Source organism: Sinocyclocheilus grahami, unplaced genomic scaffold (assembly GCF_001515645.1).
Source record: "Sinocyclocheilus grahami isolate Dianchi unplaced genomic scaffold, SAMN03320097.WGS_v1.1 scaffold1039.1, whole genome shotgun sequence".
Lineage (NCBI taxonomy): Eukaryota > Metazoa > Chordata > Actinopteri > Cypriniformes > Cyprinidae > Sinocyclocheilus > Sinocyclocheilus grahami.
This window is the reverse complement of record NW_015506218.1, coordinates 294530-307706: the sequence shown is the minus strand read 5'-3', so window position 1 is coordinate 307706 and position 13177 is coordinate 294530. Positions and strand designations below refer to the sequence as shown.

The following is a 13177-nucleotide window of genomic DNA, read 5'->3' as shown; positions in this document are numbered from 1 at the left end:
GAAATCATTCTGATATGCTGATTTGCTGCTCAAGAAACATTTCTGTTTATTAATGTCGAAAGCAGTTTATATAGCTTTATATTTTTGTGGAAACCATGCATATATTCAGGATATATTCACATTTATTTGATGAATAGAATGTTCAAAAGAACAAGTGGAAATATTTTGTAACAATATAAAAGTCTTTACTGTCACTTTTGAAAAGTTTAATGCATCATTACTGAATGAAAGTATTAATTTAAAAATATATGTAGATAAATTGATACTATTTAAATTCGTTTTGATTCCCTCCCACTCATTTTGGAAGGCATGACAAAACAACAACTGTAGATTCAGTGTTGGCCTAGTCATAACATGACATAACTGAAAGATAATGCAAAACTTCAAACTAAAGATGCAGAACCATAATAAAAAAAAGATCAATCTAAACGGCATATCCGTGCTCATTAACTGAAACTAATCAGCTGTTACTGTATCTAAGTGTTCACTGGGATGATGGCCAGTAAAAACTCGTCCCGCCTCTTTCTGTTTTTCTCTTTGTGTTAGGCTAACCCCAACAGTGAGGAGATCTGGCTGGCTGCCGTGAAGCTGGAATCGGAGAATAACGAGTACGAGAGAGCGCGCAGGCTGCTGGCCAAGGCCCGTAGCAGCGCCCCCACTGCCAGGGTGAGCGGCCCAATGTTCAGACCACCCCCTGTCAAATAGATGTAACCGCTGCTGTGTCATGCTGGGGACACCCTTCTGCTGAGAACACAGGGTTTTAGTTTCTGCGTGTTATGATTTCTCTCTTGTTTAGATTGCGAGAGATAAGTGATGAGATCAGTGGATGAAGGGTGAGTCACTCTGTAGAAATGCTTGTGCAACAGGCTGTTGAATGTGACAGTAGCGGGAAGATGATTTACGATGGCTAATGAAAGGCCTTTGACCTTTTTGAATGTGTGCATATTTTTTTAAGCATATCAGACTATGCACCTGTCAGCAGAGATGAGGCTAAGCTCAAGTTTGAACTAATAATCTTAATAATATTTCATTTAAAAAGTGGACCACTGACCAATTGGCCCACGTTAGCCGCCATGTCTTATCAAGGGTTAAGTTAAATCGTTGCTGAACGTGTGACTCATTTACTTTTCAGTTAAACAAATTAGAAAAAAAAAATTTGCTTAATCACAGGCAGTTTTGCAGAACATAATTATATTAAACCATCCAGGAAAAAAGTATATTCAGAAACGTTGTGTAACTGTATTTGAAAGAGTATTTTCCTGCATGAACCTCTGACTCTGCTTACCCTTAAGCATCTGACACAGTTTTTCACATAACTACTGTTTTAATAAAATGCTTAATTTTAGTAATTCATGGCTAATATTTAGCCAAAAAAGGTAATTCTAGTATAATTGAGATTACATTTTTTAAAATATATTTTTAAGTGTTTAATTAAATATTTATTAAAGTACAGTAATTATAAAATTCATAAAGTCTAAAGTTTTTATTCCTATTTTTTTTATTTTATTTTATGCTTTCATTTTAGAGTTATTTTTTTTATCTGTATTCTTTTTATTATTTTTTACTTCAGTTTTTGTTCTTTTAATAAAACAAGTTAAACTAAATGAGAAATGTTGCTGGAAACTTGCTGAAATGTTTACTTTTTGATATTTTATTTCACGTAATGTTTCACTTAAAGTTAGAAAAAAAAATGTTTATGCTTTTTTTAGTTTCAGTTAAATATAATATTATAGTATACTACATATTTAATAATATATTTTATATATATTTATACTTATAATTTATATACATCTAATACAAATAATATAATTATTATATATAGTAATCACAAAATTGGTTTTGACTTGCAATACATTTAACCCTTTTAAAAAGGGTTAAATGTATTTCACTTATATACTATACATGCTATTTTATTTAAAAAAAATAATAAAAAAACAACTGTATATGATTTCTGAATCTATAATCATGTGCAGTTTGCTATATTAAGGGGTGACACTATCACCCACTGACTCATTTTACCCCTCACTCCCATAAAAAAAAAGCTGTTTTAGACTTTGCATATAAAGTTAAGAATTGAGATGTGACTTTAACTTGTCCTTGAAAAACTTAATGTTGACTCGGTGTCAGAGAGTACATAGCTGCCTGTCATTGAGTTTGACATGAGAAAGATGCACTGCCTGCACCAAAAGTGGACTGCAGAAACTGTTTTATGAACATTTATGGATTCAAGGCAGTGAATTGTTTTTACAAAATGTTGGCCCAGAATTGTGGTCAGGGATTATGTCAGATGAGCTCTGTAAGTGGATGGTAACCTCCTCACAGCAGATGTGCTTGCTCTGTACCCTGTAAATCAGCGTGGGATTTTTGGGAGTAAATGGTGCAGAAGGAAGGTGTTAGAAAGGCCTCTTGCCTGGGCTTGTTTAACTCTTGGCTCCAGGAAAGAGTGTCAGCATCTAGACAAATATCACAGGATCAAATGTACCTCAAGCACTTGGCAGGATTCCTCATAAGTGATCATGTTATCCAAAAAAATACACAATTATGTTTTTCTGCATCTATGGAAACTAGCCATGTGAGCTTCAAATGTGAAAGGGATTATGAAAATCTCCCTGCCTGTTTCGTTGACACCTTTATGCATTTCACACATTCTTAATAATCATGTTCAAAATGTCAGAGGCTTTAAAGGCTGTTAAACGCATTATATGAGTTGTCATAACTGTTTTCTGTGTGCCGTTTGCAGGTGTTTATGAAGTCGGTGAGGCTGGAGTGGGTGCTGGGGAATATTGAAGCGGCACAGGAGCTTTGTACGGAGGCCCTGAAGCACTATGAGGATTTCCCCAAGCTTTGGATGATGAGAGGACAGATCGAGGAGCAGTCAGAGAACATCGATAAAGCACGAGAGGCCTACAACCAGGGAGTACGTTTATGAGGCTCTAGAGAAGATGCCTTATTATAATTGAACGTTTTAGTGTGGATAGATTGTTGGTTGATTTTTGCAGAACCTAATTCTGTTATTCAGTGGGACTGCGTGATAATAGTGTTTCTCTGGTGCCTCCTCTCTGCTGTGTCCGTTCAGCTGAAGAAGTGCCCTCATTCCATGTCATTATGGCTGCTTCTGTCTCGTCTGGAAGAGAGAGTCGGCCAGCTCACGCGTGCTCGAGCCATCTTAGAGAAAGCTCGCCTCAAGAATCCACAAACCCCTGAGATTTGGTAAGAAACCATGCCAAATGCTGCTGTGTTATTAACCAAAACAAAAGATATTAAATTATCATATGTTTTATTATACTGAAGTAGCTGAAATGGGTACTAAAATTACTAACTGCAATAAAATAAAGCTACATAGAAATAGTAAAAAAGCTAATAAAAATAAACAAAAGCATGTAACAAAACTGAAACCTAAACTTAAATTAAAATTGAAAATATAAATGTAAAGTGCCCCTATTATGGGGCATACCTTTCATGCTGTGTGTATCACAGCTCTAAATGAATGAAGTTTTAAATCTGAAAGTGCACCGTGTATAAAGTTATTGTCTCTCAAAAGAAAGAGTCGACTCTGAATCATTGAAACGAGTCGTTTTTAAAACGAATCCCAAGCCGTTTCAGGTTGACGTCAACATGAAGCATTAGCATATTGCCCGTCTACTTGTTGGTCTTTTCGTTGGTCTGAATGAAAATGCAAATTCATTCTTTACCACTAGGTGCCGCTTTTGGAGCGGTAAAAATAGCAGTTTCCCCTGTAACGCTGTACACAAAGCAGCACTGCGCTCACAAACACTGCTTTATCAGGCATTACAGGCAAGATGAAATGAAAATAAGACCAATCGGACCAATCACCGCAGATTAGCGTCACGCAAAGGAGGGATTTGGAAAAATTAATCGTTAAACTAATCGTTTGGGAGTCGTTGAGCAAATAAGGAAAATAAATGCATATTATAAGACAATGAAAGTGTTTTTTGACCTTGCATGCATGCCAAACTGTTGTTGGGGACTCCCAAAACCAAAATATGAACCTTTCATAACCCATAATAGGGGCACTTTAAAAGCTAAATCAAAATATTAATAATAGTATATAAAATCTAAAATAACACGAGTCAGATGTACTTGCACTTCAGTAAAAAAGCCTATGCTAAAATATGACTAATGGTACTTTTTTTTTTAAAATGTTTCTTCACGACATAGTTACTATGCAAGTGGCACAGTTCTACTATGACAGTGGCATAGCTAATGAATATTAATTACATTTACATTTAGTCATTTAGCAGACGCTTTTATCCAAAGCGACTTAAAAAATGATGACAATAGAAGCAATCAAAAACAACAAAAGAGCAATAATATGCAAGTGCTATGACAAGTCTCGATTAAATCAATTAAATTATTGTCTGCAAAGAAAGAATTTAAATATTAGTATGAAGAAGATGAATTAATGAATGTCTGAATACTAATAAAAAGGCTTTGCACATGTAGAAGTTGTATTCTGCTTTTAATTAATTAGGTTGAATTAGAATTAACTTTAATTAGGTTGTGTTGACGTTGCCACAGTATATTCCAGAAACTTTCAGTCACCTAACCTAATTAATATTCATGAGCAAGGCCTTTTTCTATTTGCCAGCCTCCTAGCAAATAATTAGTAATAACTGCCATTTTAGCAAGTCACTTAAGCTGGGTTTAAGTGTGGGGTTTCCAGTACTGCTCCCGGAGGACCACTTTTCCAGCTGATCAAGGTCTTCAGGATCATTAGAGACTTGTTTTAGAGCTAAACTCTGCTGGGAAGTGGCCCTGCATGAGCATGTTACTTAATATTCATGATCCAGCCCTCTTCACAGTCGCATGTGTAAATTAACCCCTGGCTGCTGTCTGACTGACAGCTCAGCTTGAACTTGCCAAAAGACAGCAGAAAAATGGCAGAACTACTTTGCGTTGAAGGCTATATGCAATTAAATTAAATTTCTCAATCATTTTCATGTCATGACAGAATCTCACCAAAATAACACGCAATTTTAATCTCAATTTCTCTGGCAGGCTGGAGTCTGTCCGACTTGAATACAGAGCGGGATTGAAAAACATCGCCAACACACTCATGGCCAAAGCCCTTCAGGAGTGTCCTAACTCTGGTAAGCCACGCTTTCATCAACCCTGAACAGATCCATCAAGAGAAGGGGTCACCAAACTAGGTCCTGGAGGGCTGCAGAATTTAGCTCTACCTTGCCTCAACACACCTGCCTGGAAGTTTCAAGTATACAAAGTAAGACCTTAATTAGCTGGTTCAGGTGTGTTTGATTTGGGCTGGAGCTAAACTCTGCAGGACAACGGCCCTCCAGGACCGAGTTTGGTGACCCCTGGTCAAGATCCTCTGCACATTTTCACACCTCAACACTCACTCCTTCCTGTCAGGTATCCTGTGGGCTGAAGCCGTGTTCCTGGAGGCCAGACCTCAGCGCAAGACCAAGAGTGTTGACGCTCTGAAAAAGTGTGAACATGATCCTCATGTACTTCTAGCTGTGGCCAAGTAAGACTCCTGACCGGACTCTTGACAAAATTCTCCCAACACTAAATTCCAGTTTACCCATCCACATTCCTCCTCCCTTTTATTCCTTGTTTGGCAAGAACAGTCTGAACGTTTTAGTTTCCTTCATACCATATCTGTTTGTGTGCCCTGCAGATTGTTTTGGAGCGAGAGAAAGATAACAAAGGCGAGAGAGTGGTTCCTGCGGACGGTAAAGATCGAACCAGACTTGGGCGACGCCTGGGCATTCTTCTACAAGTTTGAGCTTCAGCACGGGACAGAAGTAAGACGTTTTATTCTCAGATCTTTTCTAATGAAATCTCATTCTTTCGTGAAGCACAAAAGGAGATGTTTTGAAGGATGTACTGCTTGCTGTTTTCCATCCTTGGTGAATCTCGTCTTACTCTGGTGTTCTTCTCTAACTCAGGAGCAACAGCAGGAGGTGAAGAAGCGCTGTGAGAACGCAGAGCCGCGGCACGGTGAGCTGTGGTGCGCTGAATCCAAACACGTTCTCAACTGGCAAAAGAACATCGGAGAGATCCTGGTCCTCGTGGCTTCGAAGATCAAAAACACCTTCTGAACTGTGGGACTAATGGCAGATTCACAAATCTTTTTTTTTTTTTAATGGCTTTTTTCTACTTTTCGTGTGTTTGCTCCTCTGGAACAGGGCTGTTTTCATTACACATGCTGTTATGTTCAGGGTGGTCTAAAGTCTAGTCACACCCAGAGATATGAGTCCATTTTGAACATTAATTGCCAGAATTATCTCTTACTCTGCTTCTCATTATGCTAATGTGTAAATGTGCTGCTTATCAGAGAATAAATGTTTCAGATGTCAGCGCTCGTGATAATTACAGTGTTGGTGATTTTGGTATTTCTCAGTCATCCTAGTTCTATGTTGGCTTGTTAAATTCTGCATGCTATTATTGTGCTGATTTATGTTTGTTTGTTTTTTTCTTTTCTTTTTAAATCATCCATCTCTAGCCCCTTTCTAACTCTAAATTCTCCTTCAGCCTGTTCTGAACATAATTTTTTTAGCTGGTTGCATCAGAAATGCAGAAAAAAGTGTGCAAAAAAAAACATGTTGTGACTAAATTAAAAGGGAAAACATTACACAATATATTACACAATTGAACAGATTTGGAGAAATGTAGCATTGCATCACTTGCTCACCAATGGATGCTCTGCAGTGAATGGGTGCCGTCAGAATGAGAGTCCAAACAGCTGATAAAAACATCACAATAATCCACACCACTCCAGTCCTGTGAAGCGAAAAGAGAAACAAATTCATCAAGACATTCTAACTTTGGCCTATATTTTGGCCAGAAGAGATGGTTTAATGTTAGAACTTCTTGATGAATTTGTTTCTCTCTTCGCTTCACAGGACTGGAGTGGAGTGGATTATTGTGATGTTTTTATCAGCTGTTTGGACTCTCATTCTGACGGCACCCATTCACTGCAGAGCATCCACTGGTGAGCAAGTGATGCAATGCCACATTTCTCCAAATCTGTTCCCATGAAGAAACAAACTCTGGCATGGCATGAAGTTAAGTACATTTTCAGTTTTGGGTGAACTAACGGTTACTTCTTTGATGTAACTGTTCATACATTTTGTACTGCATGTTCTATTTAGGTGTGGCGGCATGGTATTTACTTTTGGTTTAAAAACTTTTATACTTAAAAGAGATTAATGTTTGAAAATGTTCCCTATGACAATTATGATACCATTGCAGTATTTACATGCTACATTATTAGTCTTGTTTTTTGCATTTATTTGCATACTGAATTGTGATTGGTCTATTCTCACATCAGTTTAATCATCTATACATGTCTTTACTCTGCTAATGAGCTCATGATATAATAGGTGTAAGGTTCATCAAAAGGAGATGAAGTGAGGACCCCTACTTTAGAGGGGCTTTTAGATGACCCTGACTAAAACTTAAGCTTGCATAAAACGTTACACAATTAATTTTTTCTGCCTTTAAGCACTGGCATTTCTTCAAGGAAAATCAAACCATGTGTGAAACATGCGGGATGTAGTGATTTTTTTTATCAGCTGAAGGCCACACTGAAATATTCTAGGCGTTGGAGCCTGACACAAATGTCTGGACACAACACAAAGACTAAAGGATTTGTCTGTCCACTTATGCATCAGTGTATATAAAGAGTCGTGTCAAAGCCTTCGTGCAGTCCGCGCACTTCGTTCCCTAAGCAGCGGACCCCTCGGTGCACCTGGTTTATAAAGTGATCTCCCACCGAAACCGAAACCAAGCGCAAAGTTGATTGATCGCGGAAGTTTTCTCGACTTGATCAGACTCGAGATCTGGTGAAACCCAAAGCGCGATGCGAGCAGCCCCTGACGGCGGAGACGCACGAGACTCTCGCCAGTGCAGGAATGGACGCGCCTCTCGCCGGAGCTCCAGCTCAAACTAGACCTAAAGCGCCCATTTAAAGGCGATCATTATTATTGTTTCCGCTCGGACCGTTGTTGAAGTTTTCTGTGAGAAACATGTAAGAGGCGTTGGACGCCGCTGGACCATGTCCACCTTTCCAAGCCTTGCCTGCTGCGCGCCAGAGTCCCTCATCATCCCATGCTCAATGGTAAGCTCCCACTGCGCCACTGCGCACTACACTGCTTCTGTTCTGGGTCTCAGTCGGCAAATACACTGCTTAATGGCATTACAAACAGAGGAAAGTGTCCTTATCAAACTGTAAATTAACCAGTTGAATTCCAGAAGTAGCTGATAACAGTGAACACGTGCGTTTGGGTAGCTCAGTGACACAAACTACATGTTTTTAAACCTTTATACATGCTTACAGTATAGAAGTATGTGTTTTACTCTTCTATCATATAAATGGAAATCCTCGAAAACGTAAAATGGTCCAGTAGCTCAATGCGACCAAATGAACAATATTTGCCAGGCAATGCAATAGTGAGGAAAAGAAGGAATGATCATTTTACGTTTACTTTGTTTGGGCTAATGCCTCAATGCTGCTATTATTAGTTTCATTTAATGTGACAATACTGCTTTATATGATCTATTATCTATATAAACATATGTCATCTATGTTGTATTCTGAATAAAATATTGAAATTTGAAACTTCCACATTGCATTCTGTTTTTATTCACAATTTGTACAGTGTCCCAACTTTTTTGGAATCGGGTTTGTATTTCATTATAATCAATCAGTTTTTTATTCAAACTGGTCACAAATGAGACATGTTTAATATGCTGGGATCAGAATAATAAAATAAGGCAATAATAATAGAGCCATTAAATGTGGTATTTATTTATTATTTATCAGAATAATGATAGAATAGAATAATAAAGCCTATATAATTATTAATAGAGCCTAATTACACTGTTAAATCACGTTAAAAATTAGCAGCATGCTAATCATGCTATACACATGCTAATAACATGCTAATCATGCTAACAACATGTTAGTCACATGCTAATCATGCTAGAAAAATGCTAATAACATGTTAATCATGATAGCAACATGTTAGTAATGCTAAAAACATGCTAGTAACTTGCTAATCATGCTAACAACATGCTAATCATGTTAAAAACCGGCTTATCATGCTAGAAAAATGCTAATAACATGTTAATCATGATAGCAACATGTTAGTAATGCTAAAAACATGCTAGTAACTTGCTAATCATGCTAACAACATGCTAATCATGTTAAAAACCGGCTTATCATGCTAGAAAAATGCTAATAACATGTTAATCATGATAGCAACATGTTAGTAATGCTAAAAACATGCTAGTAACTTGCTAATCATGCTAACAACATGCTAATCATGTTAAAAACCGGCTTATCATGCTAGAAAAATGCTAATAACATGTTAATCATGATAGCAACATGTTAGTAATGCTAAAAACATGCTAGTAACTTGCTAATCATGCTAACAACATGCTAATCATGTTAAAAACCGGCTTATCATGCTAGAAAAATGCTAATAACATGTTAATCATGATAGCAACATGTTAGTAATGCTAAAAACATGCTAGTAACTTGCTAATCATGCTAACAACATGCTAATCATGTTAAAAACCGGCTTATCATGCTAGAAAAATGCTAATAACATGTTAATCATGATAGCAACATGTTAGTAATGCTAAAAACATGCTAGTAACTTGCTAATCATGCTAACAACATGCTAATCATGTTAAAAACCGGCTTATCATGCTAGAAAAATGCTAATAACATGTTAATCATGATAGCAACATGTTAGTAATGCTAAAAACATGCTAGTAACTTGCTAATCATGCTAACAACATGCTAATCATGTTAAAAACATGCTAGTAGCATGCTAGAAAATGCTAATAACGTTAATCATGATAGCAACATGTTAGTCATGCTAAAAACGTGCTAGTAACTTGCTAATCATGCTAGCAACATGCTAATCATGTTAAAACATGATAGTAACATGCTAATCATGTTAACCTGCTAGTAACTTGCTAATCATGCTACAAACATGCTAGTAATATGCTAATCTTCTTTTTCTTATTATTATTATTCTTAGACTAAATTTCTGTACGCTACTCCTCCTCGAGCGTTCAAGCTAGAACCACCAAACTCAGCCCAGCTCTTCAGACTGTTCTGGCTCGGGTTAACTGGTTTTTAACTGGCTTTTTGGTAATTCAGCTGGTTTTAGCTGATTTTAACTGGTTTCTAGCTGTTTTTTTTACTGAATCAGCTGATTTTACCTGGTTTTAGATTTACAATATGTTAAATCACGTTAAAAACGTACTAGCAGAATGCCAATCATGCTAGAAACATGCCAATAACATGCTAACATGTTAATAACCTGTTAATCATGCTAGTAATATGCTAGTAACAAATGCTAACATGTTAATAACCTGTTAATCATGCTAGCAATATACTAGTAAAATGCTAACATGTTAATAACCTGTTAATCATGCTAGCAATATGCTAATAACATGCTAACATGTTAATAACCTGTTAATCATGCTAGCAATATGCTAATAACATGCTAACATGTTAATAACCTGTTAATCATGCTAGCAATATGCTAGTAACATGCTAACATGTTAATAACCTGTTAATCATGCTAGCAATATGCTAGTAACATGCTAACATGTTAATAACCTGTTAATCATGCTAGCAATATGCTAGTAACATGCTAACATGTTAATAACCTGTTAATCATGCTAGCAATATGCTAGTAACATGCTAACATGTTAATAACCTGTTAATCATGCTAGCAATATGCTAGTAACATGCTAACATGTTAATAACCTGTTAATCATGCTAGCAATATGCTAGTAACATGCTAACATGTTAATAACCTGTTAATCATGCTAGCAATATGCTAGTAACATGCTAACATGTTAATAACCTGTTAATCATGCTAGCAATATGCTAGTAACATGCTAACATGTTAATAACCTGTTAATCATGCTAGCAATATGCTAGTAACATGCTAACATGTTAATAACCTGTTAATCATGCTAGCAATATGCTAGTAACATGCTAACATGTTAATAACCTGTTAATCATGCTAGCAATATGCTAGTAACATGCTAACATGTTAATAACCTGTTAATCATGCTAGCAATATGCTAGTAACATGCTAACATGTTAATAACCTGTTAATCATGCTAGCAATATGCTAATAACATGCTAACATGTTAATAACCTGTTAATCATGCTAGCAATATGCTAGTAACATGCTAACATGTTAATAACCTGTTAATCATGCTAGCAATATGCTAATAACATGCTAACATGTTAATAACCTGTTAATCATGCTAGCAATATGCTAATAAAATGCTAACATGTTAATAACCTGTTAATCATGCTAGCAATATGCTAGTAACATGCTAACATGTTAATAACCTGTTAATCATGCTAGCAATATGCTAGTAACATGCTAACATGTTAATAACCAGTTAATCATGCTAGCAATATGCTAGTAACATGCGAGTCATGCTAACAACATGTTAGTAACATGTTAATCATGCTAGGAAAATGCTAGCAACGTGCCAGTAACTTGCTAATCATGCTATCAACATACTTATAACAAGCTAGTCATTCTAGAAACACCCTAGCAACCACCCTGGGTACCATAGCAACAGCATAGCAACACTCTGAATATCCTAGCAACTGCATAGCAACCACCCAGAATACCTTAGCAACCACATCTGTTTTTCTGACTCTTATTGCTTTCAAAATGTTCAAACTTTAATCTTAAAAACTATTTTAAATGTCAAACTACTTCAAACTGAAAACCTTCAAACTTCAAGCTTTTAAAACTTTTTAAAACTTTCTGGCTATTTTTTTTTAAGCCAACTTAAAGTTTGTCTACGAACTTTTCAATCTAGTATAATTTATTTTATTGTAGTTGTAGGGCTACGTGTGTGTAACGGCATGTTTTATAAAGTTTTGTCACACATCAGCTCTGGTCATGTGTTTAATAGCAGCCATATAGCAAATGCACTTTGATTTGTAGTTGACAAGTCTGCATAAAATACTCCAAAAACTCTTTTGAGATATATCTCTCTCTCTCTATAGATAGATAGATAGATAGATAGCATTTGTGATGCAGATGCATGTGTTGTGTGCAGTGTGTGAACAGGCCTGCTGTCTGTGTGACTGTAATGCTGCTGCTCGCGGCGGCCCACAGTAAACGCGCATGTGATTATACTGCCATCATCAGCACCTACAGGGCTCTCATCCTGGTTGAGCTCCAAAACCTGGTGAGTGTCGTATCTCATAACCCCAGTTCATGTGAATAAACAGACTATGTATTGAAATTTTAGAAAATCTGACTTGCTGTTGCTGACTGATCATCTAACACGTTATATAAGCATTTTTGTCCCATTTAAAGTATGAAGTAGTCAGTATATGGTTACTTGCTGCCCTCTTCTGGTGACCTGTAGAAGATGAACTGTCTGAGTGTTTTTTATGTCAAGTGCTTTTCTCTCTCGGCCCAGAATCTGACTGGAACATTTGACATATCAAAAGAAAAGGACCACTGTCCTTCTGAAAAGGTACAGCCACCTGTACATGGCTACATGTATGTTTCCTTAACACAACATTTGGTCTTAAAAGTTTTTCGAGACAGTTCTCACTGAGCTTTTCTCTGTGTGGTGGTGTCTTAATAATCGATACAGTGTGTTTTGCTGGTAGGTTCACCGTATCCTGCGATATATCTATAATATGACCCAAATCTTCAGCTGCTTGAGTGAACGGCAGAGACACCAGCATGCAGATCGCATGACAAAGGTGGTGGGACAAATGCAGCTGCTCATCACACGAAACTGCCGCAAACCAGAAAGATTGGTATAATATTTATCTTTGTTTTTGTTTGTTTGTTTGTTGACTGAATAATCAAAACAAAGTTAACCTTGATAATTATAAACTGACATGAACACAGGATAATGTTCTAGAAATGTATTTGTTTGTTTGTCTGTCTAAATAAAGTTAATCTGAATAACTATAATCTACTATAAACAGAGCATGACATGATTTAGACAAGTATTTATTACATAATCAAAATAAATTTAATCTGAATAATTATGATATGAAATAAACTGAGGATGACAATCTATCTATCTGTCTGTCTGTCTGTCTCTGTCTCTGTCTGTCTGTCTGTCTGTCTGTCTCTATCTATCTATCTATCTATCTATCTGTCTGTCT

At 36.6% G+C, this 13177-nt stretch overlaps 1 protein-coding gene across 2 annotated transcripts in view; it reads left to right on the top strand.

Moving 5' to 3' along the window:
- The window catches only part of LOC107566001 (pre-mRNA-processing factor 6), a 25798-nt gene extending 19581 nt beyond the window's left edge, over positions 1 to 6217 (top strand). For both annotated transcript variants that reach the window (XM_016251348.1, XM_016251349.1), the window contains exons 15-21: positions 547 to 666; positions 2741 to 2917; positions 3077 to 3210; positions 5020 to 5111; positions 5392 to 5506; positions 5660 to 5786; positions 5931 to 6217. In XM_016251348.1, coding sequence (XP_016106834.1) covers positions 547 to 666; positions 2741 to 2917; positions 3077 to 3210; positions 5020 to 5111; positions 5392 to 5506; positions 5660 to 5786; positions 5931 to 6083 — 918 coding nt within the window. In that variant the 3' untranslated portion in view covers positions 6084 to 6217. The remainder of the gene's footprint in view (positions 1 to 546; positions 667 to 2740; positions 2918 to 3076; positions 3211 to 5019; positions 5112 to 5391; positions 5507 to 5659; positions 5787 to 5930) is intronic.
- The last annotated feature ends 6960 nt before the right edge of the window (positions 6218 to 13177 follow it).